The sequence below is a fragment of the Cygnus atratus genome, chromosome 5, assembly GCF_013377495.2.
Source record: "Cygnus atratus isolate AKBS03 ecotype Queensland, Australia chromosome 5, CAtr_DNAZoo_HiC_assembly, whole genome shotgun sequence".
Classification (NCBI taxonomy): Eukaryota; Metazoa; Chordata; class Aves; order Anseriformes; family Anatidae; genus Cygnus; species Cygnus atratus.
Window position 1 is genome coordinate 18,791,933 of NC_066366.1, and position 25,918 is coordinate 18,817,850.

The window sequence follows — 25,918 nt, forward strand, 5'->3', positions numbered from 1 at the left end:
CTGGATCTCTGTTCATTCATGCCATCTTTTATCCAAACATTCTTTGCAGCAGTTCTGAAAATCCTGCACTTCATTCTTCCATTTTGTGTGCTTGTGCAATATTATTCCTGTCCTTATCAGATAGCGATCATAATTTGCGTATTATTGATCTTGATTGCTTTAGGGTATGACATCAAATTTGTTCAGTAAATGAAGCTAAATGTGTTTGAGCTTTTACAAATAGAAGTCATTATAACAGCGTTGTAAGAATGATAACAAACTTGAGAAGGTTTGGTGGTTGTGTTTTTTTTTTTTTCTTTCTAAATGGCATTTAGGTGTGTTGAGTTTGATAAAGAGGAGATCCTGTTTGGCGGGTACTCTGCTGCTACAATTTCTGAAAGCCATGGGAATGAGGGAGGGCATTGCAATTCTGTATATAAAGCATCCAGGCTTGAAGAGGTAAGCCTTGAGAGTGGCAGCAGCAGTACTGCCCATTTGGAACGAAGGAAGGTACTGGAAAAAACCTCTCTGGTTAGGGCATGCATCATGTTTCTGACAGAACTGCTGCTTGTCTTCTGCAGTTTTCTGCAATGTGCTGGTAAGTCTAAGATGTCTATCTCCTTCTCTGTATAAGACTTAAAGGAAAACACATGTGTTGAAAGAAAGTGGGAAACTCCATTGTAATATTACAACATATGAGGTTCAAGTCTTGCTCGCCTTTCCCGTGAGTAGCAGAATGAAGTTTACACATTTTCTTCTACCTCATTGCATGTTAAAGTGTGACTGCATACTTAACAAATTCATGACTGAAATAGAACAATTCTTTCCTAACTTTCCTTTTTTTTTAAATACAGTTACTAGTGGTTCTGTTGGATCATGATCTAAAACTGGTACGAAATGCAGAAATTATACACTTCCTGGATACAGGAAATATTTTTAATAGACTTATGTTTTGTTTCCAAGCTGCAGAGTGCCTTCATCTTTCAGATGTTCATGATTCAGTGCCCTAGTGATGTCATTGGGGAAGCTGTACAGAAGAGACTGTATAGAATTATCGAGATCTTTTTCCTTTGTTATGCAAACTGCAAGAAGTTTTAAGTATGAGCTATGTGATGGCATGACTTGAAATAGTTGGAAAATAGGCAAATCGTTCCATGTATTAGATTTTTACATGACTCTAAGTATCCCTTCATATATTATTCAATATAATTCTTCAGTCTTTTAAGGGACTCCTTTTTGATCCAACCCATCTGAGTATCAGATGACCATGTAATTTTTTACAAAGACTTGACAAGTAAGTTCATTGAGTCTGTAGCTACTCTGCCTTACTCATTCCTCTTCCTATAGTGTTTTGAATGGATTCTTTGAGAGCGAGCCGCCTTTGCCCATGGTTTGGCATTGTCTAAGATAATGTTGTTGTTTTTTTCTCTCTCCTCTAAGTTCTCTGTAATTATCAGTTGTTACAGTGCTAATTTCAAGAACATGTTGCAAGCTGCTAAAAAGCATTCTTCACTTGCTTTACTTTGAACAAAGTTAAATTTATTTATTCTGTATTGTTTTTACTACATTTAATGGACCATATAGTTCTAATTGCTTGAGGGCACGTATTACTCTTAAATCACTGCAGCACTAGATAAAAAAAAGCAACTGAGCCCTTTTGTAAACTCTCAGAGCCGATTTCTGATCTCAGTCATACTGTTATAAATCAAGTTTAACTCCATTCACTTTATTAGCACCATTGTAACCAAGACCAAGTCAAGCACCTGAACTCTGGGTACTAGCCCCAAATGCCAGTGCCTGCAGGTTTTTAATGTACATGATTTCATGTATTAAGTGAGTAGATATATTACTATAAGCATTAATCTTCACAATCGGCTGGAAAATTACTATAAACCCCTACTCAACCCCAGGCTTTCTTCATAAAGTTAGCAATTGTAAATAGGGCCTCACCTTATAAAGGATTGTGTTGTCTAGGATGGAACTTCAGTTGAATTTAAACATAAAAATCTAGAAACAGGATGTGTAGTAGCAAAGCAGTCTTTTTAATTTGGGAGCTATCAACATTCTTAGGCTGTGAAATAACATGCTATGTTTGAGACCGTGAAAACAAATAGATTTAATTCTGTTAAGTAAGCTCTGAAATCTGACCATTTTTGGAGGCATATATGGACCATAAGAGGTTGATTTTTATGTTCTAAAATTTGCAAACAGGCAGGATAGTCATTGTTTCCAACTATAGATCCAAGTCCTGTCTCTTTAGCATGAGTTAAATTAAAGCAAGATCTCCGGTTCTTCTCTTCATGGATCCAAATTCTGCATCAGGAATCTATCTCTAACTAGAAATGTAAAAATTCATTGTAAGAGCATGTATTTCTGATGTGAAGTCTCGTGGAAGACAGAAAACCTACTTCCTCTTTCTCTTGATAACTCAAAAAAGCAATAAACGTGCATTAGACTAATTAAAAAGAAAGAAAGAAAAGAGAAGACATTTAAAACCAGATTAAAGCTGTTAGTTTTAGCTTTTGTTTAAATAGATGCTAAATCATTGATTACATTGTGACTTCATCATTTTAACTATTTCAATAGTTGAAACTGTGCATGGATCCTTAATAGATGTTTATGTACAGTCCAGGTATTTTTATGTACTAAGTATGTAACCAGAAAGTTATCTCAATTTATGCTACTCAGCCACTGTGCATCGCAAGAGACAATTTCATATTGAAGAGGAATAATCATGAATACATGCAGCTGATTATTGGTAATACAGCTATGACTTTAACTCTGCTCTTGCTGTTAAATTTCATTTTAGATTTATATAATTTATTTCAAACCTCTTCACTTCTTTTCCAGAATTTCTGATATTTCAACATTTTATTTATTTATTTATTTTATGGTCAAAGAGATAATAAAAATGGAATCCTTTAAACAACAGACTTCCCCAATTGTTTCTGTTTTGAGATATAAAAAAGGTTTTATTTTAATGTTTTTCATCAAATCAAAATGTTGTGTTTTCATACATTTAGCTGATATAAAATACTTTGATTTAAGTTATTACAACATCAAATTCTATTTTCCCATAGGGATGTCTGATATTAACTGTGGGATAGGATCAAAATGTCTTATTTCTTCACAGTAAGTCAGGTTCCCTGTCTGGATTACATTCCTATAAAGAAAGAGACAGGCTGCCTGCACAGAAACCGTGCTCTGCCAGACTGAAGTCTCAAGGAAGTCCAGCCAACTAGAAGAAAGTAGGAATTGAAATTAAAACTTCCTTTGCCTAGGAAAATTGAAGGTCTGTTTAAAGTTCTGTTGAACTAACTCAAAATGAAGTATTTCACGTCAACTGAAAATCATCCCCTTTTTCAAAGGACAATACAGTACTTATAGTACAGTGTCAGTAAGGATCATTTCAGTGGTTTGGAAATGTCATTTACTACCAGGAAAGCTTTTTCAATGGAAAATCCTGATACAGTTGCTAGGTGCATCTTCTACATGGGGCGATAGCACTTTCTGCATCTATGCTATTAACCATTTCACGTGGCTGTGAATGAATAATAAAATTGCCAGGATGATTTTACTAATCTCCCCAGAGTTAAGTGTGAGAAAAAAAACATAAATGCTTAGAATAGTTACTGTACTGTAATTATTTTAATAATTAATCTGACAGGATGCGGACAGATTGGCGGGTAGTCAGCACATGGCTCTGTATTTGTTTTACTGGCCATTCTTTCAGCAAAATATTAAGGTGGATGTCATAGCCTTAGGTATTTTTAATGTAAACCTTGCACACCTACATGTAATCTGGGATAATTATAACATTCTCTCTCTCTCTCTCTCTCTCTCTCTTTTTTTGTATCTAAATACCAACCCTGGAGTATTTGTAAAATTTTGCAACAGTTTGGCATGATTAGACTTACAAATTTTATGCTTGAACAGCTAACAAATAAGCTTTGTAAATCAATACAATGCTTGTTGTCATCCAAAATATTTGCCCATAAAGTTTTAGACTTACTGTTTTACATCAAGCTCTTTAGTTAAATTTCACTTAAAGTAATGCTTTAGGCACATCCAATTCTTGTAAATCAAATATCCTCTGGTTTTACACACTCATAAACCCCTTGAATGTAGTGTCTGTAGTTTGGGATTAAACTGCAGTGATAGCAAAACTGTTAATCCAACAATAATAGATTGGATTATAATGAAACAGTAGAACAATAATAGAAAAAATGGAAGTATCAAACTTAAGGGGTCCAAAATATACAACAACTAATGACATGATAATGTTTGCTCAACAGCCATGCAAACTCATTCTCTTTTTCTTTGAGGTGTACTTAACTGTAATGCATGGCTCACTAGGAACATGTAAGGACAAAGAAGCATGCTGTATACCATATGATAAATATTACCTCACATTCAACAGTGCAGTGTGAAATTGCACAGAGAGTCTGTTACAGTTGAGGAGCTCCATAAGGGCTTTTATTCTCTTCAGTGTTTCCTTACGGAAACAACAGAACCCTGCAGAGCTGTTCTATATAAATGTGTGTGGACCTGGCCTGGTGTCTGCGATTAAAGAAGCCTTCTGTCATAATATACCTTCATATTTTCTCCGTTGCAAAAGATTCTAAACATATAATAAATAATTATGTGCTTTCTACAGGATATTTGCTTCTACGATCCAAGAAATACCAGACCTGACAAACTTTAAACAATGAGTAACACATTTCTGAAGCATGCCCGGGTCATTTTTCTTACAGTTTTTTTTGTTACCATCCAGCTATTGACTGTATGAAAGCTGGCTCGTTGCATACACTACCTGTGTACCCGTCCAGGGAGGGGTGCTTATAGATGGGCTGTAGGAGCTCTTTTCAACATCTTAGACTCTTCTTACTTCCTTGGCAGAAAGCAAGCTGCTAGTAGAGAGAACCTGTGGGTATGTATAAGGACATACTGCTGTTCTGCACATGCAGGAGGTCTCGTTATGTGACAGAAAAGGGATCATACACTACTCCACATTTGCTAAATATTCCTTGGCTTTTCATAACTAGACAGACTGTAAAGAGGTATGTGGAAGGGAGCAGGTAACAGCTTTCATCATTCTGCCTGAACAAGAGCAGCTAAAGCAGCAACTAGGCCTGGGGGTTTCTCACTCTTCAGCTGCAAATCCCATGATACTTGTGAAGAACACATGGGACATTGTTTTTTCCATATTTTTCCCAGTTTTGGCTGTTCCCTCCACTGCTTCTGCCCAGATGGTGGACTAAGAATTAAAAAACATGCAAAAAGATTTATCTCATGTTATTTTTAACAAGGAACACAGGGTTTGAGGCTTAAGTACAGGAAATCCCATATTACATAGGATTTCTGGCAGCCTTTGCTAACATTTTATCACTTGCAGAACAATTTTCTATTACAAGCTGAAGTATGTGGTTTTCCACTAGAATTGCCATTGGGATTTGTGTGTCAAGACACAATTTGTATATGCTGCCCCTACTTTGACTTGTATGATATTTAAAAATAAAGCAAAATAAATGTAAAGAAAATTCCTTGTGCTTAGAGGACAATTTATCTATATTGTTTTTCCCCTTACAGCTTTTGAAGGAAATTATTGGCCCCAGTATTTTCTCCAAAAACAGAAAGAAACTCTGCAAAGAAGTAAGTGTCTGACCTATTACTTAATGTTCATGTTGCAAATATGAGGAAAAACTGCATTCAACTACAGTTCAATATTGCAAAAGGCATTGTACAAAACACATATTAAAAATAAGTCCTTGCCTTGCTGCAAGGAGCATTTGTTTTAAAGTATTAATTTTATAAATTATAAATGAAGTATTTGCCTATTAAAAAGGTGGTAAAATGTTTCATCTGGCTACGGTAAGTTTGACACTAATTGGAAAATGCTGTGGTCCACCACACTGAGTTTGATTCCTAAGGATAGAGTAGTTATGAGCAATTATAGTGACTTTCAACTGATGGAATCCAAATTTAGAAATTTGCTATTGAATTTGTTTTTGTGATCTGTTTGATTTTCCTTTCTGCTGTTCACTGTCTAATATTATCTAAGAATTTAGGAAATTGATTCTTTTGAATCATTTCCAAAATCCTGGAAGTGAGAAAGTTGATTCTACATATAGACTTAAGTCTATGAGATTATTTTAAAGATTGCGGATTACAACAAATTTATGCACAAGTGAAGGATCAGAATATGGAATTGTTCTTCCTCACTTCTGTAGCCAGCAGCCAGCAGGGTATCAGGGTATCCACTGATCCAGACAGATCTCCACTCCAACATTCAACTGCAGCTATTGTTGCCACGGGTCCTGATTAATTTCACAAAAATTCCCCCTTAACTCCTAAGAAAGTTTGTATGCATGCGTCATCTTCTCTAAGCAAAGTTAACTCCAGCCACCTACTTACTGCAAATTTGTGCTACTCCTTCTGAGTCTAAAAACTATGAAAGATGGTAATATATTTGTGCCAAAGCGCAAAGTAGTATATTATAATTCTAATTACTAAAATAGTTAGCTATCAGAACTGTTTTTACAACAGTTGATATAATTAAGATGTTAATTTATAATTAAAATTGTATCTTTTGACAACAGTGGTGTTTTCAGTTATAAAGAAGTTTCACTTGGGTTAAAGAGGAGGCTGAAATAAGTACTTGAAGCCAGAGTCCAAAGGGAATATGCAGACAAATTCCAGTTGCCTCAGAAAATCCCCCAAATTGAAAGTAATTGGAGACTGAGAAAGTACCTAGGGAACTATATGTGAATGACTTGATAGTACTGTTCCCTTGGGCAGTCTCTTAAAGATCACTGCTGGAAAGAAAATACTGATCTACATCAACCCTTGGGAAGAACAAGTGCAACACTTCATATGTTCTCAAGAAATGTGAGGCACCGACCTTTGAATTTACATTTCATTCATTAAACATTTAGTTTTCAGCAACTCTGAAAAGAATAAATACGTATCAACTTGCTGAGATGATAGACTGTATTTTACATGAGGTGCTGTTCTGCTAAGACAGGATAGAGAAGGATATAACCCTTCTGAAAACACACTTTGAAATAAATATGAGTATCAGTTCTAATATTCTGAACATTTTTTCCACCATATTCTGTTTACTGACATTCTTCCTAGTAATCTAAGATCTTCATGTCTTATGTTAAAATATGGTGCTTTTCTAGTACATGCTGTTAAAAAGCAACTTTGTGTACTCCTAAAGTTCCTGCATTTCAGTGGTTGACAATGAAATTCATAATCTAGTTTGGGGAAACTGCAGAGGTGTAGAACAACAACAACAAAAAAGAATGATATAAAATTCAAGCTTATTATGAGAGGCATTTTTTTAGGCCAAAGCAGCAAAGAGTGGCTTGTGCTATGTGAATTCTCTTTCAGCTTGTGCATGGAAAAGCTGTATGGAAATCTACATTAGTTCATGCTAAAGGGAAAAACAATTAAAAGAATTCAGCAACTATTCCCTGTCTTCTGTCAGTTCATAAAACAAGATGAAGAGTAAGGCACAGATCTACACAAATTAAAAGAAAATCCCTAGATATCGCTATAATAAAAACTGAACTCAAAAGACAAATATATATAATTTCATTTTAGGCTTTGTTGAATTATTCACACTCCCATTTATTACTTTTCTCTGATAAGATTTAAATAAAAACAAATCAATTGCATTCTGAAGGCACTCCTTTATGTATAGAAACAAACACCTATTCCACTCTGACCATTGTGTAACCCCACGTAATCATTCCCTGGCACACTCTGAGAAAGCTGGGGTTTGTTGGTCAGTATCAGTTAAGCACAGCTCTGAATTGGCTAGGTTTGAACAAGAAGGATCAACGATAACAATTAGCCAATTCCTATTTTCCAGTTAGACGTTCTGGACAGCACAGAAGTGTGGAAGAGGAGTACTTTTTGCCAGCAGGTAACAGCTCATTGGAAAACAGTTTTTTTTTCAACACGACCTGAATAAAAATAGTAGCATTCTGCAGAGATTACATCACTCTTTAAAAAACATGTTTCAGCTTTGAAACAGTGAATATAAACTGCAGGTAGACTTTGCTAAACTTACCTGATAGTTTCAGCTTCAAAGATATAATCTAAGATACCTGTGCTTAATAAAACTACATAAGCAAAATTATTAAACAATGAAAAGCAATGATGTAAGTCTGGAAATACATAACAAAAGATATGATTTTACTTAACTTCAGTAGTTCTTTCAGCTTCAGAGGGACTGCTCAAGTGCTTTAAGTAGGTATAGAAGTGTCTGTAACACATCAAGTGCTGGAGTTGTATCTCTCCTTTATGATTCATTTCAACCTCCTTTAAGCTGTCCCTTCAGACAAATAGTGACTACTTCTTAAAAATGAAAAGTGATTAAAACATTCCATGTATTTACAAAGCTGGCTTGAACTTCGTCACACAAAAAGAGAGCAGAAAAAGTGGGGACTTAAAGTGGAGCTTTGAATACTGTCTTTGGATATCTAATGATCTGACTGTACAATGATTCATGACGCTTAGATAGCCGTAGATAGCCCCGTAAGTGGTGTATCTGATATGCTAAGATGTCTCTCCAGTAGCAAGTTGTTGCCTTTACAGTTTGAGCAGACTGCAATAAGATGGTAAACCTTTATATCACCCAAGAAGGAAATGGAATGGTGTCTCCCAAGCTAAAAGGAAGCCAGGGAGTTTTACTTACATTCAATGAAAGGGTATTGCTCTTACTCCAACAATTGTTTTGCTTCCTGAGTTGAAATAAAATTTTGAGGTTACAGAAAAGTCACTAGCATGTTGTTCACATAATTAATCTGGGTAGAAACTTACTAGATTTTCCTGCTAGTATGTTTGAAATGGCAACCAGACTGAATAAATGTTCTGTAGGGAGACCTGAATCTGTCTTTCTCGTTTATAGTTATGAGCAAGGATTCCTGTTCTACCTGGGGTGGAGGGCACTTTTCAACCTTTGATAAATACCAGTATGACTTCACTGGGACCTGCAACTATATCTTTGCAACTGTATGCGATGAATCCAGCCCAGACTTCAACGTTCAGTTCCGCCGTGGGCTGGACAAAAAGATTGCGAGGATCATTATTGAGCTGGGACCTTCTGTCATCATTGTTGAGAAAGACAGCATTTCTGTCAGGAGTGTTGGGTAAGATACTGAGATGAAAGGGGAAGTAGTGTTTAAAAAAGACAAGGAGCTATATAGCAGTTTCAGTACAGAAGCCTATCAGAAATTAATGAAATTATAGAAATTAACACAGATTACTTTCATTTCTTCCTATCAAGCATTCACGTTCTCTAGAATCTAAAGTATTTCATTTGTAGCTATTTGAATCAAACTTAGAGTACATTTGTATAGGTGAAGGGATAAACTAACCAAAACAGTTTTCTAACCAAAATAGTTCTCACATTGAAACTGTGGTCTCCTCACTAATACTAGTGTGCTTACAAGAGCTTAAGTCTCTACTTTAAGCACAGCTGAAACAGTTCATATGCTTTAGTAGGTACTGAAATATTTAAATTCCTGTGTTATGCGTAGAGGTTATTTGATTTGAGACTTGGGTAACACTGAGCCTTCTGTGCTAAAGGGTAACATGTATCTAGGGTACAAGAGAAACTGACAAATGTTTGTTTCAACAAACTGAAAAGTATTGGAGGGGCTTACAAAGAAGTTCTTGTGTATGAGACCACTGACTGTTTATGTTATCCAAGGGTTACCATCTTCAGAAAACAGCTGTTTTACTGAGGAATTGAATTGATGGGAACCCTTGGGTTCCACCTCACTCATTCTTCTAGACAAATTGTTCCCAGACAAGAACACTCATCGAGGGAAGTTTTCAGCACTTTTATCAGATAGGCAGCATTGATTTTTTTTGTTCTGTAGGTACATGCAGATATGGGAAATAGCTGCCTATGGGTTGTCTGTATTTTGTTATACTCACCTGGTTAAATACAATAAACATCAGCACAAAAAGATGACTTGCAGGTGTATATTAATTTTAGCAAACTGTATTTAAAAGAGTGTCCTCTATTAGTTTATTTTCCAGGAGAAATATAGAAATCTCTAGGTCTAACCCAGCGGTCTGCATTTTAAATTGTTGTCTTGCGTTCACAACTGAACACGACTGACATTGGCTAATCACAGAATCACAGAATCATCTAGGTTGGAAGAGACCTCCAAGATCACCTAGTCCAACCTCTGACCTAACACTAACAAGTCCTCCACTAAACCATATCACTAAGTTCAATATCTAAACGTCTCTTAAAGACCTCCAGGGATGGTGACTCAACCACTTCCCTGGGCAGCCCATTCCAATACCTAACAACCCTTTCAGTAAAAAAGTTCTTCCTAATATCCAACCTAAACCTAATGTCAGTGACAGTCCTGCTTCAGGTGGGAAGTTGGCTCGGGTAACCATACAAGGACCCATACAACCAACGGTTCTGTGATTGCATCAGATATTTACCAAGTACTTAGCAAAATAAGTTTGTTCTTTAATGTTGTTGCTCTGTGATGTTAGAATTCAGCTGCAAGGCTGAAAACCTAATTCTGCTACAGTATTCCCATTGTGGTTTTGTTTAACCTTGTTAGTTTGCAGACTTGAAATGTTACGGTTACAAAGGAGAAAAACTCTATTTTTGTTGCTACAAATACTAGGATTACAATGTGTATTATGTCTAAAAAGAGACATCCAACACCAGAGGTATGAGAGAATTGGTATCTCTTCTCCCTCGTTACAGTGTCATTAAGTTGCCTTATGCTAGCAACGGAATTCAAATAGCCCCTTACGGCCGCAGCATCCGCCTCGTGGCCAAGCTGATGGAGATGGAGCTCGTTGTCATGTGGAACAATGAGGACTATCTCATGGTTAGTAAAATGTTTTCGTAAAGCAGAATAGAAAATTCTCATGGACTTACTGGAATGACAAGCTCTCTTTAGATTTAATAGGTGCTTTTTGCCTGTGTTCACTTTTTGGGTATTCTTTTCCTGTTTCATCCATTAACCTTGAAATAAGCAACTTTGCTTTTTATGCCTACATGTTCCTTTCACTTCCAGCATTGGTAGGTAACTAAAGCCACCAGTGTTGAGATCTGTGGACATTTCTTTCAATTCTGTGCATTCATCAGTCTATTCCAATAGCTTAAATATTTTGCTAAAGGGAAGTTGAAGTAATTTATAGTTCTGTAGAATTTAATAGTGTATGCCATAGTTATGTTATTTACAGCGTGCTTCCCCTGGACATCTTTTGTTTACAAACATATAGTGCTCATAAGAGCTCCTTTGTATTTGTCTTTTTTTCTGAATCTTTTCATGTTTTGCCCCCAAATGCCTGATATATTTTAGAGAAGAGAGTAAGTTTTCTCTGCCTGAGCTGTGATACTAATGCCACAAAAGACAATTTTGAATTGGTAAATTTGCTAAAACAGGTTAATGTGTAATAAATGTCTGGGAGATTTACCACCACTGCTGTCACACATACAACAAGAAATACTTCTGTGACAGGTATATACCATATTCTACATACAGTCAGATTGTTTCCTCTGATATAAAATTTTCAGAATAATTTTTCGATTGTAATCAGTAGCAATATTTTGTACTCTGGACAGTGAAGCAAGAATAACTGAATAACTTTCCTCTGAAAACAGATTTTCTTACTGTAACCTTCAATTTCTTAAGAGAACAAACCTGGAATTCGTGCTCTGTCAACAAACTTACAAAAGGAAAATTTTCTTTTTCTTTTCAGCTCCTTACAATATTATTCTACCCTCAGTTTCCTGCAAATGTCTAAGAATCTTATTCTTTTATTAAATTAATCAGTAAATAAATAAATAAAATCACAGCAGGTACTATGTGCTGATCAGGAAATTAAGTTACTGCTTCCAAAACTCTCCCCTCAGTCAAGTCATTGAAATTAATGAGAAGGAACTCCTTTAATTGGATTCTTGAACTGCATTTGTTTCAGAAAGATAACACTGTGCAGATTATTCTAATTAGTGCAATTCTTATAAATGTTTTATTTTATTTTAGGTTTTGACTGAAAAAAAGTATATGGGAAAAACCTGTGGAATGTGTGGAAATTATGATGGTTATGAACTAAATGACTTTGTGAGTGAAGGTAAGATCTAAGAGCAGGTCAGATGGAAGGAGATCTAATTAATTTGAGTCAAGATAGACATTTAATGCTGTACTTACATTACTCTGACTGCTCACTCAGTTTTAGGATTGAGTAAAACACTGTCGTAGGTCAACAACAAACCTATCTGTCATACAGTTATGCAATGCACTATTACTTGTTATGGTGATAATATTACAGGTTCCTCAGACAAGTGGTAAGGAGTCTCTTTTAGGAAGAGGTAGTAAGAATCACACTTTGTCTCACCTAACCTTCAGGGCAGTGTAGGTTCATAGCGAGGCACAATAAGAGGGTGAAATTATTACATTAGTTAGAAGCAAGAATGAGGCTGTAACAAAAAGAACAGTGGACAAGGATATTAACAAATAGTGTGTCTCAATAAGTGTGGATCTTTAGAACAAACTAGTTGGTGCTAGGGATTTAACATCCACTCCATCTGTGGTTCAGGGGGTTTGCTTCAGGCTCACTAATCTGGTCTGTTGTACTCATGTCCATTTGCAGTTGGAGCTCTTTACCCATGGTTCTGGAGCACATCCTCTAGTTTTTCATCTGAAAGCAACTCTGTATGCTGAGGCTACTCCACAGTGCAAACCAAATTACACTAAACACTAAAGGGATGATCAAAAGATTTGCTTCAGTAGCACACTGCTAATGACCTACAGTGTTAGTTTGGAGACACTAAATTGCACAGTAAACTAAACTAATATTGCCAAGTTCAGTACGGTGTTCTGTATGCAGGAAAAAGTTCTGAGAAGGCTACGATATTCTTCAGGTTGTAATGAGTTTAACCCCATATCTAGGGGGTTATTAGAATAGTGGATGGGGTAAGGAGGCATGAATTAGTAGCTGGCAAAAGATTGCATAATTGCCAGAAAAACAGTAGCAGCTGCTGTCTTGTAAGGTAGTAGATGTGCTAAATTAGGTAATAGCCCAGAGAGATGATCAAGGTGGTAAAAATATGCTTTACTGAATAGATTGCAGGTAAAGGGCAAAAGAGCTAGTTGTTATCAGAAATTAGACTTAATAGAACCTTTTACAGCCAAAGAGTATAATCTGGATTTACTACATCACAACAACAAATAAACAAATCCACATGGCTTTCTCCTGACAAATTATAACCCTTCAATTTACAGGTAAATTGCTGGATGCATACAAATTTGCTGCATTACAAAAAATGGATGATCCATCAGAGATCTGCCTGTCTGAGGAGATACCAATCCCTACCATTCCTCACAAAAAATACGTAAGAAAGATCTTGGATTTTCTGTAGCAAGATTTTCAACAGGGATGGAAAGACAAATTAGATACTACCAATAGAGAGGCAACAGTTTCATAAAACCCACTTTCATGAAAATGGATAAAGTTAGAAGTTGTATAGCATGATACAGTAAAGGAAAGGAGTTCTTTGCATCAAAATAAATTTCAAAAAAGGCCCAGGGGCATTACTGAAGCTGGATTTATATCACTCATGTAAATCTACCAGCATTCAGCTCACAGCCTTCTGAAAATCGATGCAGGTCGTCAGAGGAAATTCGTGGAACTCAGTGAAGCTTTAATGAACTTCGTACTGAACAACTAATAACCTGACATTATAAGCTGTACAGACTTGAAGACATTCAATAGTACTTTAAACATATTGCCAGGTAACACCATTCACAACAGGGTCAACCACTATCAACTGTATCACTTCCAGTCCTATATGAGAAGAAAATCAGCATACCTGAAACATGATGCATCCATATAAATATGGTTTGACCAAGGGCGCTTGGTAGCAGCAAAGAACAAAGGGCTTACATTTCTTAGAATTTGCAGATACAAGAACCGAGTCATATTTAGTACGATGATCTTCTTAAGTTGTTTGACCAAGGAAATTCAAATCATAATTTCCACAGAGAACAGGAGTTTCTGTGGGTCCTGCGAGGACCAGACTGTGTCCTGAGCCCTGTGAAGAACAGCTTTACCAATATTACTTGTATTCACACTGAGAAAATTACTTTGATCCGGTGAATAATTTCTGTTGAAATGATGAGAGGTTTAACCTTTTTATGTTGTTTCTCTTTGACATGTTAAACTTCAGTAGGCGACATCAGAGGCAATACAGAGTTATCAATTGCATGCATAATGGAGAATGCGTGTTGATATCTCCACATATTGATGTTTGTCCTGGAACACATTCCTATCCCTACTGAATCACCATGAGACAACATACTGCAATGTTCTCAGCCGTTCATAGGGAGATTGATGGTATTAAATAATGACTACTTTTCAACTTAATGAGAAGTGGAACTAATTCAACATATCAAGATTTTTCTATTATACAGCACATTTATATTCCCTTTCATTTGTGAACTTGTAATGCGTTTTAAGCCAAATGCATATTACAAAACTGTAGGGGGAAAAAGGGCAAAAAAGGCAACAGCAAAATCATAGCTAGCAGTGATTTCCTATTGTGGTTTTCAGATGGGAAAAATACTACTAGGAACATTTTTTTTCTCTTTTTTATTTAGGCCATGATCTGCTCTCAGCTATTTAACCTGGTGTCACCAACCTGCAGTGTGCCAAAGGATGGGTTTGTCATTCGTTGTCAGCTTGATATGCAGGACTGCAGTGAGCCAGGACAGAAGAATTGTACTTGCTCTACGCTGTCAGAGTATTCAAGGCAATGTGCTATGTCCCATCAAGTGGTGCTCAACTGGAGGACTGAAAACTTCTGCTGTAAGTGCAGATATTTTATTCACAGAATCACAGAATCGTAAAGGTTGGAAGGGACCTCTGGAAATCATCAAGTCCAACCCCTTCTAAAAGCAGGTTTCCTACAGTAGGTTGAGCAGGGAAGCATCCAGGTGGGCCTTGAATATCTCCAGAGAAGCAGACTCTCCAGCCTCTCTGGGCAGCCTGTTCCAGTGCTCTGTGACCCTCACTGTAAAGAAGTTCTTATGCATATTCATATGGATTGTACTTAACCTTGTTATGTATTACATAGAGGGAGAATGATTCTTAACTGGAATTTAAAATCGACTAATAGAAAAGTCTCTTCTGTCATAAATCAAGCAGAAAATATTTCCTTAAAAAAACGAAAGTGGTATTTGGTAGGGCATTGAGAAGGAAAGCATGGAAATCTCAAAGGAGAAAGAGGAAGCGTGAAAAGTAGCTCCTAGATGTAGATTAATGTCATAAAGGAGGGAAATATCCACCATGTGAAAACAGTTGAATTTCTGACAGGACGCTATTCTCTCTTAGTATAGTGCTTCCATTATCCTGCTTGGTAAATTAGCCAGTGAAAAGAGACAACTTTTAAATAGGCCCTGAAGCGTTTGAACTTTTTTTCTAGCAATTGTTATAGCCCTTTTATTCACAGCTTTTCAGTAGCCCATTTTCAGGTGTTCAGCCTTCTTAATTACAATTACGATGGGAGATGGAAAGCAAATAGAAACCAAATCTTCCATTATTCTCCAAGCTGTACATGACTGGACACACTTTTGTTTTTTTCAAATGCCTGTTTGTTATCAAAGTTCTGATTCACTTTTTACAAGATCTACCTGAAGCTTAAATCTATAGTCAGTATTATGGAGCAGGATTCATTGTTTTATAAAAGATCACTATGATCACAAAAGAGTCAAAAGTAACTGAAACTGATGTTATTATTCTAAACTAATTCACATACTAAACTGCCTGAAATACAGCTCATGCCAATAAAGAGGAACTTTCAAAATGACCAAGCTTAACGTCATATTGTCCTTCAAGAACACATTATTTAATCATATTCGTATTTATCCTTTATATGTATTTATATCCAATTGGTAAAAATAAATTGCTTTGATCGGAACATACTTCTCTTTACCCCTTGAAAATATCAATTCTTTTGAGAAAATCTTTGAGATTGGCTACCATTATGATTTTAGCATAAGAATAGTGAAAGCCCGTTTTTACTTTCAAGGCCTTGTGTCATTTTGCCATACCTGCATCTCCCATACTGTTTTCTTCCGTTTTCTTCTTGATCTTCATATGTGCTGGCATGGCTCTTCATTTTTTGTTTTCTATTTAACAATGAGATTTTTTTCATTCTTTCCTCTTTCTTACTGAAAACTTTCCATACTCATTTTCATTATTATCCCCAAATCTTTAATATGCCCTTCTTTCTGAAATAATTTTTCTTCTCCTCCTCTCCAACATTATCCCTCTTATATACATTGGTAACTCATTTTATTTTTTCTTTGGTCTGCAATAGGTTTTAAACCTTCAGAATTACAAATTCTCAGGGCATTTTGTAGACATTGATAAATATTAGTAAGGCACTATATAAATCTACAGAACTGTACAATAATTCTTAATAATCACAGTAAAATAATATCACAGTCTTGTCAAAGTCACAACAGTTTTCATATAACCATAAGTAGACCATTACAAAGACTGGTAGTAAAGTGATAAAATGCAAAGCTAAAAAAGGAAGGAAAAAAAAAGGGGCAGGGGAGTGCCAGGTAGTGACTGTGACCCCCTTTTTTTTTCCCAAAAATGAAGCTGAGAAACTTTGAATTTGCTAATAAATTCCAAACATACAAAGTTAATGAACTTTTTAGTTTTAATTGTTTCTTTGTCAACCTTGTCTCTAACACCCCCTTTCCCTACCTCACTTATTTCCTCTTTCAGATGGCGAAAAACCTTTGCTTGAATTTAATACGTAATAAAACATGTATTTTAAGTTCCATATCCTAGTATTATTGCTAGATAGTTGAATTCTGAAAAGCAGATAATGTCTGAGAAGCAGAAACTATACAGAAGATAAAGAATTATATTCTTTAAGTCCTTTAAATACCACAGAAGTTCTTGGAGTTCAAGAAGCGTTTGGACAATGTTCTCAGGCATATGGTTTAATTTTTAGGTAGTCCTGTGTATTGGAGCCAGGAATTGGAATCAATTATCATGTAGGTCCCTTCCAGCTTGGGATATTTTGTGATTCTGTGAACGTTTAATTTACCTGCTTGCTATTCTTCAAGCTTCTACTTCTGAAACTTTTTCAGGCTTCTGAAAGGATTTTCTAATAAGTCTGCCATGAGAAATTAATAAAGGCTAGAATGATGATGATGATGAATATTCCAATAATGAACTGAGTACTTAGGTGGGGTAACAGAACGTTAATGCCAGTAATCACAAGGTCTTCTCCATCCTCTGTGGCAGATGAGAGATTCTTCTATATTTATACTTTAGAAGCCTTAATACTTACACTGTTGGTTGTTGCAGCTGTGGGAAAATGTTCTGCTAACCAGATCTATGAAGAATGTGGTTCTCCGTGTATTAAAACTTGTTCCAACCCAGAATACAGCTGTTCCAGTCACTGTACCTATGGCTGCTTTTGTCCAGAAGGTATCATTTCTGTATTCATAATAAAAGACCTAAAAGACCCATGCAAATATTTTTGGCATATATCTATAGTCAAATGGAATAGACTTCTTAAACAGTAAACTGGCATTGTGCTGCTAGAACTGCCATTTCTGAGAGAACATGATTTAACTGGAGTCTTGAGTAGTCATGGTCATTAAAGATCCTTGGTCACTATTTGCTAGAACATAGTCATAAAAGCACTTTCCTCAGATGACCATAGTATGCGATGGGATAATTATATGCTGCCTTTTTATATTTCTGTAGTATAATGTAAATCGACTAATATATAGTTCATTTCTTCTCCTAAACAGGTATCTAGCTTTTCAGAGTACCAGCAAGAGGCAGAGTACCTCAGAGAAATTCTGCAAGATTACAGGCATTTTATAAAGCCCCTTTAAAGTAGTTCAAGATGAACAAGCATAGAAAAACTGTAATTATGACTATCATGTTCATTATTTCCTGAAGCTGAAACCAGAACTGAATTTCCGGAACTGAAATATTCTCCAGGGTTATTGTGATATGGGTATTTACATCATTGTTATCATCAGTTTATAGCAGTGAAAAGTAACGTGTTTTGAGATACACATTTAAAACTAGACTTAGGAACTAGAATGTGTCCATCCCAAAATTCCCAACCTAGTTAGAGCATCACAGAGGAAATTTGGAAAAAATAAACTTCAAGCTTAGTGTTACTTCAGGCTAAGTTCAAATGAAGACAATTATCTGCACTTTTATGTAACAAATTAGCCAAACTCCATTATCACTTGTAAAGAGTCAGTTTTATTTTAGTTAAGGGAAAATTTCCTGCACCTTGTATCTCTATAGGCAGTGGCTGTGCAAGAATAGCATTTGCAAGCTGATTTTGGAAGACATGCAAATTATAATAGCTTTAGTGTTAAGTAAAGATACAGAAAAGTATTTCTGTTGTTTGCCTTCTTTGGCAGGAACTGTTCTTGATGACATCTCAAAGAATCGAACATGTGTTCACCTTAATCAGTGCCCATGTATGCTGAATGGGGAAACATACGCTCCTGGTGAGACAATGAAAGCAGCGTGTAGGACGTGGTGAGTAGCAACGGGTTCCAAGTGACTGAAAAATGTATCCTAACTCTTCTGAAGACAGCTGCAAATGTGTGAAATCATCTCAGAGGTCACCTTCTTTGAGTGTCACAAACCACAGATTTTTAATTTAAGATGTACATGTCTTATTTCATGATTCATCTGTAGAAATATAAATGCTTGAAGGAGGTCATACAAACAATAACATTACCTCCTATGAAAGTGGAGGTAAAATTAGTTAGTACAAAACAAATATCAAAAACATATTTCTTTCTGGATATCTCAGCAGTTTTAATCACCAAATCAGTCCTTAAAACTGTATTTTGGTTCTGCAACAGAAAATAATTATTTAAGACAATATTTCTTAAATTTGGAAATTATATTAATGCAGAATGATGTTTTTGTTGTGTTACTTCTCTTGCTGTCATCATTCGGATAAATAAAGTAGAGGATAAATACTGGAAAGCGGCCTCAGAACTAAAACAGTAAGTGCGCTTTTCATGGGTAATCCATTCAGCAAATTGTATAGCAGTCCATACCAGTGTTCAGCAGCTTTAAATTCAGATAAACAACTTCAGCTTATATACTTACACACAGAAAATCAAAGCACGGAAAGTATGAAGGGAAAAGTGATATAAATTATATCTACCACCACTAGCAAGTAGCTGAGATTTTAGAATGAAGGTGAAGAAAAATTTCAAAATAGCGGAAATAAAAATTCAGTTTATATACATATGTTAGATAGTGTATACAACTGATTTATCATGTTGATCAGTTATAGCAAAACCTCCGGAACAGATAATCAAATTCTCTTTGCTGATAAACAGTGACCTGGTATGAGAATAACCTTACACCAAATTTCTTTTTTTCCTCAGTAAATGTACAATGGGTCAATGGAATTGCAAAGACTTGCCCTGCCCTGGAAGGTGTTCACTGGAAGGAGGCTCCTTTGTTACCACATTTGATTCTAGATCATACAGGTTCCATGGAGTTTGCACTTATATTCTTATGAAGGTAATTTCCTGAAATCTAGAAACACACAAAATCAAATTAATATATTTTTAGTCTATCTTCAGTATCTTCTTGGAACACAAGCTGAGGTGTTTCTATGATATGCATTTGTTTCACGAATAATTTCTACTCTGACAGACTTACCTTTTCTTTATTTTCCTTCAGAGTTCAAGCCTTCCAAACAATGGAACCCTAATGGCTGTATATGAAAAGTCTGGTTATTCTCATTCTGAAACATCACTTAGTGCTATAATTTACCTGTCTACGAAGGTAAGCAATCCCTCCACAGGTTCTATCCAGCTCTTCAGTAATCAGGATAGTAAGATAAATATGTAAAGTCATTGCTAGTAACCTGAGCTGAAAAATTATGGGAAATAGATATTATACATAAGTTCCAGTGCATGCATACACATTAAAGATCTGTGTTGCCAAATTAACTTACGGAATTAGAGTTGCTGTGAAGAAAACTACAGTATTTTCGAAGTGAAAACTGAAAGCAGTATAGAATAACATGAGAAAAAGCCTGAATCAGTCTCTTCCTACTGCGTAGGTCCTTGACAATACAGTTGCTAAAATTAAGAAAAATGTAAATACCATCAGTACAGCTATTTGCTTCTGATTCCATGTCCTTTTCATACAGGACAAAATTGTGATTTCTCAGAATGAACTCCTTACTGATGATGATGAACTTAAACGTCTACCTTACAGATCAGGTAAAGAAAAGGGAATATAAGTAAAATCTGAATTGTATTAAATATCTGTTTTACAACACACAACCCAGCTTTCTTTCTCTAGCAATTGCCAATAGCAGTGGTTTTAGAGGAAGGTTAAAATCTTTCTCTGTGCACCTGTCCCTCTGTGGAAAGTCATACGTGGAAGGAAAAGATGTATAGACAGAATGCTAGTACATTTATATATGCATTAAAATCATTACTGTAGCAGTATTCCTATGCTTCAAAATCTCCATTTAAAAATATTCTTATCCTTTTAGGAGACATCACTATTTTCAAACAGTCCTCGATGTTCATTCAAATACATACAGTGTTTGATCTGGAAGTTCTAGTTCAAACATCACCTGTGTTCCAGGCCTATGTGAAAGTTGGATCACAGTTCAAAGGCAGAACCCTGGGTAAGAAATTGAGTCCCCATGTGAAGGAAAGAATGTACAGAGTGTAATTTTGAAAGCTCAGTATTCAGCCTTTAAAGAATAAACATTCTTCTCTGGATTAAAAAAAAAAAAAAAAAAAAAAAAAAAGCTGCATTAGGAAACAGGTATGCTAAGAATTTATTTTTCCCTGACAACTTTAAAAATAATCAATGGAGTTTGATGGGAGACATTTTTCATGTGTAATATAATAATGTTCTTGAGAAGTGGGCCTGTGTGAACCTCATGAAGTTCAACAAGGCCAAGTGCAAGATCCTGCACCAGGGTCGGGTCAGTCTCAAATATTGGTACATACTGGGTGACAAATGGATTGAGAGCAGCCCTGCAGAGGATGTTGGGGTACTGGTGGATGAGAAGCTCAACACGAGCTGGCAAGGTGCACTTGCAGCCCAGGAAGCCAACCATATCCTGAGCTGCATCAAAAGCAGCATGGCCAGCAGGGTGAGGGAAGTGATTCTCCCCATCTACTCTGCTCTCTTGAGACTGCACCTGAAGTACTACATCTAGGTCTGGGGCCACCAGCACAAAAGAGACACAGACCTGTTGGAGAGCAGGTCCAGAGAAGGGCCAGTAAAACGATTAGATGCAGTCTGTGTTTATTGTTCAGCAACATTAACTGCAAAGGCACAACCTGTGTTCTAGTTTTCTGAGGGGAATTAGAGAGGCTTTGAATGTTAAAAAAAAAAAAGTCTAAATGTATATTTTTGTCATTAAAGATTTTATATACATAAGAAAACATGCAAAAGTATTTCATGACCTTTCTCTTTTTTCTAGTTTAAAACCACTGAAAATGTTTTTTCCAAAAACAAGACAAAACTTTTTGTGTGATTTGGTGTCATTGAGTAGATTTGTAGATTGTGAGTAGATTGGTGTCATTGAGTACATTTGGTGTCATTGAGTAGAAGTGGATAATGTTAACCTGAGAAGTTAGAGAGAGGCTTAGTGACTGAATGCATACGTAATCAAGATTCTCTGGCTACTTGACCTAAAACATTCAGTGACATGCATCTAGAACTTCTGACAAAATTTTTTCACTGTTGTAGAAGAATGAAACATTGAATGACCGTTGTGTACACAGTTTTTGGTGTTCACTCATCTCTTGCATTTCTAATGTTACTAGGTTTGTGTGGCAATTACAATGGAGACACTACAGATGACTTCATGACTAGCATGGATATCACTGAAGGAACAGCTTCGCTGTTTGTAGATTCCTGGAGGGCAGGAAATTGCAATCCTGCTTTAGAGAGAGAGACTGACCCTTGTGCTTTGAGTCAACTGAACAGTAAGTAGATGATCCAGTTGTAACTGATCTCTCCAGCTAGCTTTGTCTGCCACTTCCATAAACCCAAAGAGGATTTGAGAGAAGCATAGGCTGAGACAATTGAACATCACAAATTCTGTCACCAAGAAGGCATTTCTGATTTGTGGAATATACATCTAGTGAAAACTCACTAGATCTCATTCTAGAGATCTGGGATTGAGATAATGCATGACAGTTTTTGTTGACATTTCCAGTGAAATTGTAACATCCGTGAATGTCTTAGACTGTTGTTCAGCAGTACAGTATCTGAAATCCAGGCTTTACCTTCTCAAGTCTCTACAGCTGTTGGTATTAAAAGGTACCCAACTGAGCTGCTTGAGCTAAACTATAGTCTTGCAAGACATATGAAGTTGTCCTTTTGTTCAATCCATCATTGCCAACAGCTCAGCTAGGGTAGCATGCCTACTTTTGCTGTTAGAAAATAAAACTATGGTTTGAGAAAAGCAGAACCAGCTATAGGAAGGGAGTCCAGAGAAGGCCAGCAAGAATAATCTGTGGTCTAGAATGTGGGACCAAGGATAAAAGGGGACAAATACACTAAAAGGAGAATTTAACAGGGAGAAAAATGAATGGAGATTTAGTAGTTTTCAAATCTGCTAAAAAGAAAATAATAGTACCCTCTGCATCACTGGTAGAAAAGATAAGACACAATCTGCAATATATTCAGTTTTTCTATTAGATAAATTTTCTAATCATGAACTCATAATAATTCGTTTGTTGAATTTGATGATCTTGAAGGTCTTTTCCAACTTAAATGTTTCTGTGATAACAAAGCATTTGAACAGATTGCCTGGGATGTTAAGAAATCTGAATTACTGGATGTCTTCAGTAATAGGTTAGTCAAATGTTAGTCAACACTAATGTAAGCATTCCTGGTGTTTCTTGGCAGGGTTATTGACTAGATGAGCCTTTGAGATCCCTTCCAAGCCTCTAATTCAGTAACTGGCAGGGCAAAATCTCCTACTCTTTTCTTTTTCCTAACTTTCACTGGTGTTTAATGTCCATGGCTTTGTTTTTCTTAGAAATATCTGCTGAGACTCATTGCTCCATTCTTACGAAGAAAGGTACAGTGTTTGAGAAGTGCCATACTGTGGTGAACCCCATTCCTTTCTACAAGGTAGGAATTATTATACATGGAGTACAGAGGGCATCCAAATATGGACCAGACTGTGCTTATATATAACATGCCACTCATTGGGATCAGCAATGCATAGAGGCTAAGAAACAAGCATGTTTTTGTCTCCACTACACTGGAAGACTGTTTGACAATAGACTGCCAATCTCATCCCTAAGAGTATATGGACAACACTCTCAGACATATTGTTTGATTTTTGGGTGGTCCTGTGTGGAGCCAGGAGTTGGACTCCATGATCCCTGTGGATCCCTTCTCACTTGGGATATTCTATGATTCTAAGAATAAGAAAAATTTTTTGCTTATGCTGCAATTTTCCATGTCAAAAACTTTAACTCTGTAAAGTATTGTTTTTCCCTGGTACATAATTGAGCTCATTACATTTGCCAACATTTTAAGAATTAAAATTGAAAAGCAGCGAATATACAAAAGTGTCTTCTAGGCACTGAGCGTGTTTTCTTCATATCAATCAGACAATTAACCTGATCATTTTCATCAGTTTTAGTTATGCAATAATATGTGTTTTGCTTGAGTTACCTCAGTAGTTCAGCATGTTTAGCACTTCCAAATGTCTGCTCCCCGCTAACAGAATAGTTCCCATGTGTTGGGTTTCAGAGATGCGTCTACCAAGCCTGTAATTACGAAGAGACCTTCCCTTATATTTGTTCTGCTCTGGGATCATATGCACGAACATGCAGTTCAATGGGTTTAATCCTTGAAAACTGGAGAGACAGTATGGACAATTGCAGTAAGTAACTGAACAACCTCAGGTCAGCCATCAGATTATTGCATGCATACAGGTCTATTTATTTCCATTTAAGTGAATCAAACATTAATTTTCTATCACAAAAACTGAGAAAGGATGAGAACATATTTTAAAACCACATCAGTCATTAGAAAATAACTATATATTGTTTAAGCAGACCAACTAGTATATATAAAAGCCACATTCATATGAACTGGTGACTTCACAAATGTGTCAGAACACAACAAAAAATCATAGATGATACAACAATATTCTAAGCAGTGTCCAAATCATCTTAAGAGTAATGCAGAAAGTAATCGACAGAAAAAAAGAAGAAAGCAGAAGTGGGTTAGCAGATATCCAACTTACAAATACCCTGCTAGTCTGTTTCAGAAAAGGACTGTTATTTTAAGACTTTTATCAAAAAGTTTATTCACATGCTTTAAGATAAGCATGTGGATGCTTCCAGGACTTGATAGTTAAGTGATGGAATAGACAGATAAAGCTATATTGTGTCATAGGGTTAGGAAGAACAAGGAAAGACTGGTTGCAGATGTGATTTTGGCTATTCTGCATTTTAGAGATTGATACAAGTTTCACAGTTGTGTAAAAATACATTGGTATTTCTGCAAAGCTTCCTTCTGCATTATTTCATTCCAAGATACACAAAGAGGCAATAAGATATTTAACCTTGAAAAAACTTTGAAACAGCCACATGGCTGTTGTTAAGCCCTGCTCTGCAATACTGTTTACTACAGCTCCACATCCTCAGGAAGAGAAGCAATAGGTAGCCTTAAGCATTGAAGCTATTGACAGAATATATGTGGCATTTTACTCTGAGTGCAGTGATCTTTCACAGCAAAGAGGATAAGAAAATGAAGTGTAACATACACTCTTCTCCTGTTTTATAGCCATTCCCTGTACAGGCAATCAAACATTCAGTTACAACACTCAGGCATGCGACAGGACATGCTTGTCACTCTCCTACCGAGCCCTGGAATGTCATCCAACTGACATCCCTATTGAAGGCTGCCATTGTCCTAAAGGAACGTATCTGAACCACAAGAACGAGTGTGTTCGTAAATCTCACTGTCCCTGTTATTTAGAAGATAGGAAGTACATCCTACCTGATCAGTCAACAATGAGTGGTGGGATTACCTGGTAAGTGTTTAAAGATCAACGAATTTGAAATGAAGAGATGTCTTCAGGTGTCTCTGTGGATTAACCACAGTAAGAAACTAAACACTAAAGAGCTGCTCGTTCACTCCTTAGTGGGATGAGGGAGGGAATCAGAGGGCAAAACAGGAAAACTCATGGATCAAGATAAAGACAGTTTAATAACTTTCTTTGCTATTAATAAGCAAAAATAAGCTTACTTAATAAGCAGAGTGGTGTGCATAAGCAAAGCAAAATAAGGAATTAATTTACTACTTCCCCTCAACAGGCAGATATTCAGCCATTTCCAGGAAAGCAGGGCTTTATCACACACAGTGATTATTTGGGAAGACAAATGCCATAACTCCATCTGTCCCCACTTCTTCCTTCTTTCCCCCAGATTTATTGCTGAGCATAATGTCATATGGTATGGAATATCTCTTTGGTCAGCTGTCTCAGCTGTGTCTGCTCCCTGCTTCTTGTGCACCCCCAGCCTACTTGGTGGCAGGGCAGCTTAAGAAACAGAGAAGGTCTTGAGGTTGTTCAGTAGCAGTTATATATAATACACACACACACACACATATATATATAGAAAACCAGCTATATAACAAACCAATGCATTGGTTTGTTACCAACACTATTTTGATCGCAAATCTAAAACACAGCACTATACAAGCTGCTATGAAGAAAATGAACTTCATCCCAGCCAAAAGCAGTATGGTCTCCATTATTTTAATAGCAAAGGATTATTTTTTAAGATGTCTTTTTTGCCACTTCCTAAAATGCAGAGATTCTTAAACAGAAAATGTTTGACAAACCTTAAGC

The 25,918-nt window shown here is 36.3% G+C and overlaps 1 protein-coding gene across 1 annotated transcript in view; it reads left to right on the top strand.

Annotated features, from left to right (window-relative positions):
• Positions 1 to 8,901: 8,901 nt before the first annotated feature.
• The window catches only part of MUC6 (mucin 6, oligomeric mucus/gel-forming), a 28,555-nt gene continuing 11,538 nt past the window's right edge, over positions 8,902 to 25,918 (top strand). Inside the window, exons 1-15 of the mRNA XM_050710829.1 lie at positions 8,902 to 9,140; positions 10,733 to 10,859; positions 12,021 to 12,108; positions 13,260 to 13,369; positions 14,634 to 14,841; positions 17,365 to 17,487; positions 18,450 to 18,570; positions 19,440 to 19,578; positions 19,741 to 19,845; positions 20,216 to 20,288; positions 20,567 to 20,704; positions 21,861 to 22,022; positions 23,084 to 23,178; positions 23,809 to 23,941; positions 24,850 to 25,099. Of these exons, the coding sequence (XP_050566786.1) occupies positions 8,902 to 9,140; positions 10,733 to 10,859; positions 12,021 to 12,108; positions 13,260 to 13,369; positions 14,634 to 14,841; positions 17,365 to 17,487; positions 18,450 to 18,570; positions 19,440 to 19,578; positions 19,741 to 19,845; positions 20,216 to 20,288; positions 20,567 to 20,704; positions 21,861 to 22,022; positions 23,084 to 23,178; positions 23,809 to 23,941; positions 24,850 to 25,099 (2,111 nt within the window). The remainder of the gene's footprint in view (positions 9,141 to 10,732; positions 10,860 to 12,020; positions 12,109 to 13,259; positions 13,370 to 14,633; positions 14,842 to 17,364; positions 17,488 to 18,449; positions 18,571 to 19,439; positions 19,579 to 19,740; positions 19,846 to 20,215; positions 20,289 to 20,566; positions 20,705 to 21,860; positions 22,023 to 23,083; positions 23,179 to 23,808; positions 23,942 to 24,849; positions 25,100 to 25,918) is intronic.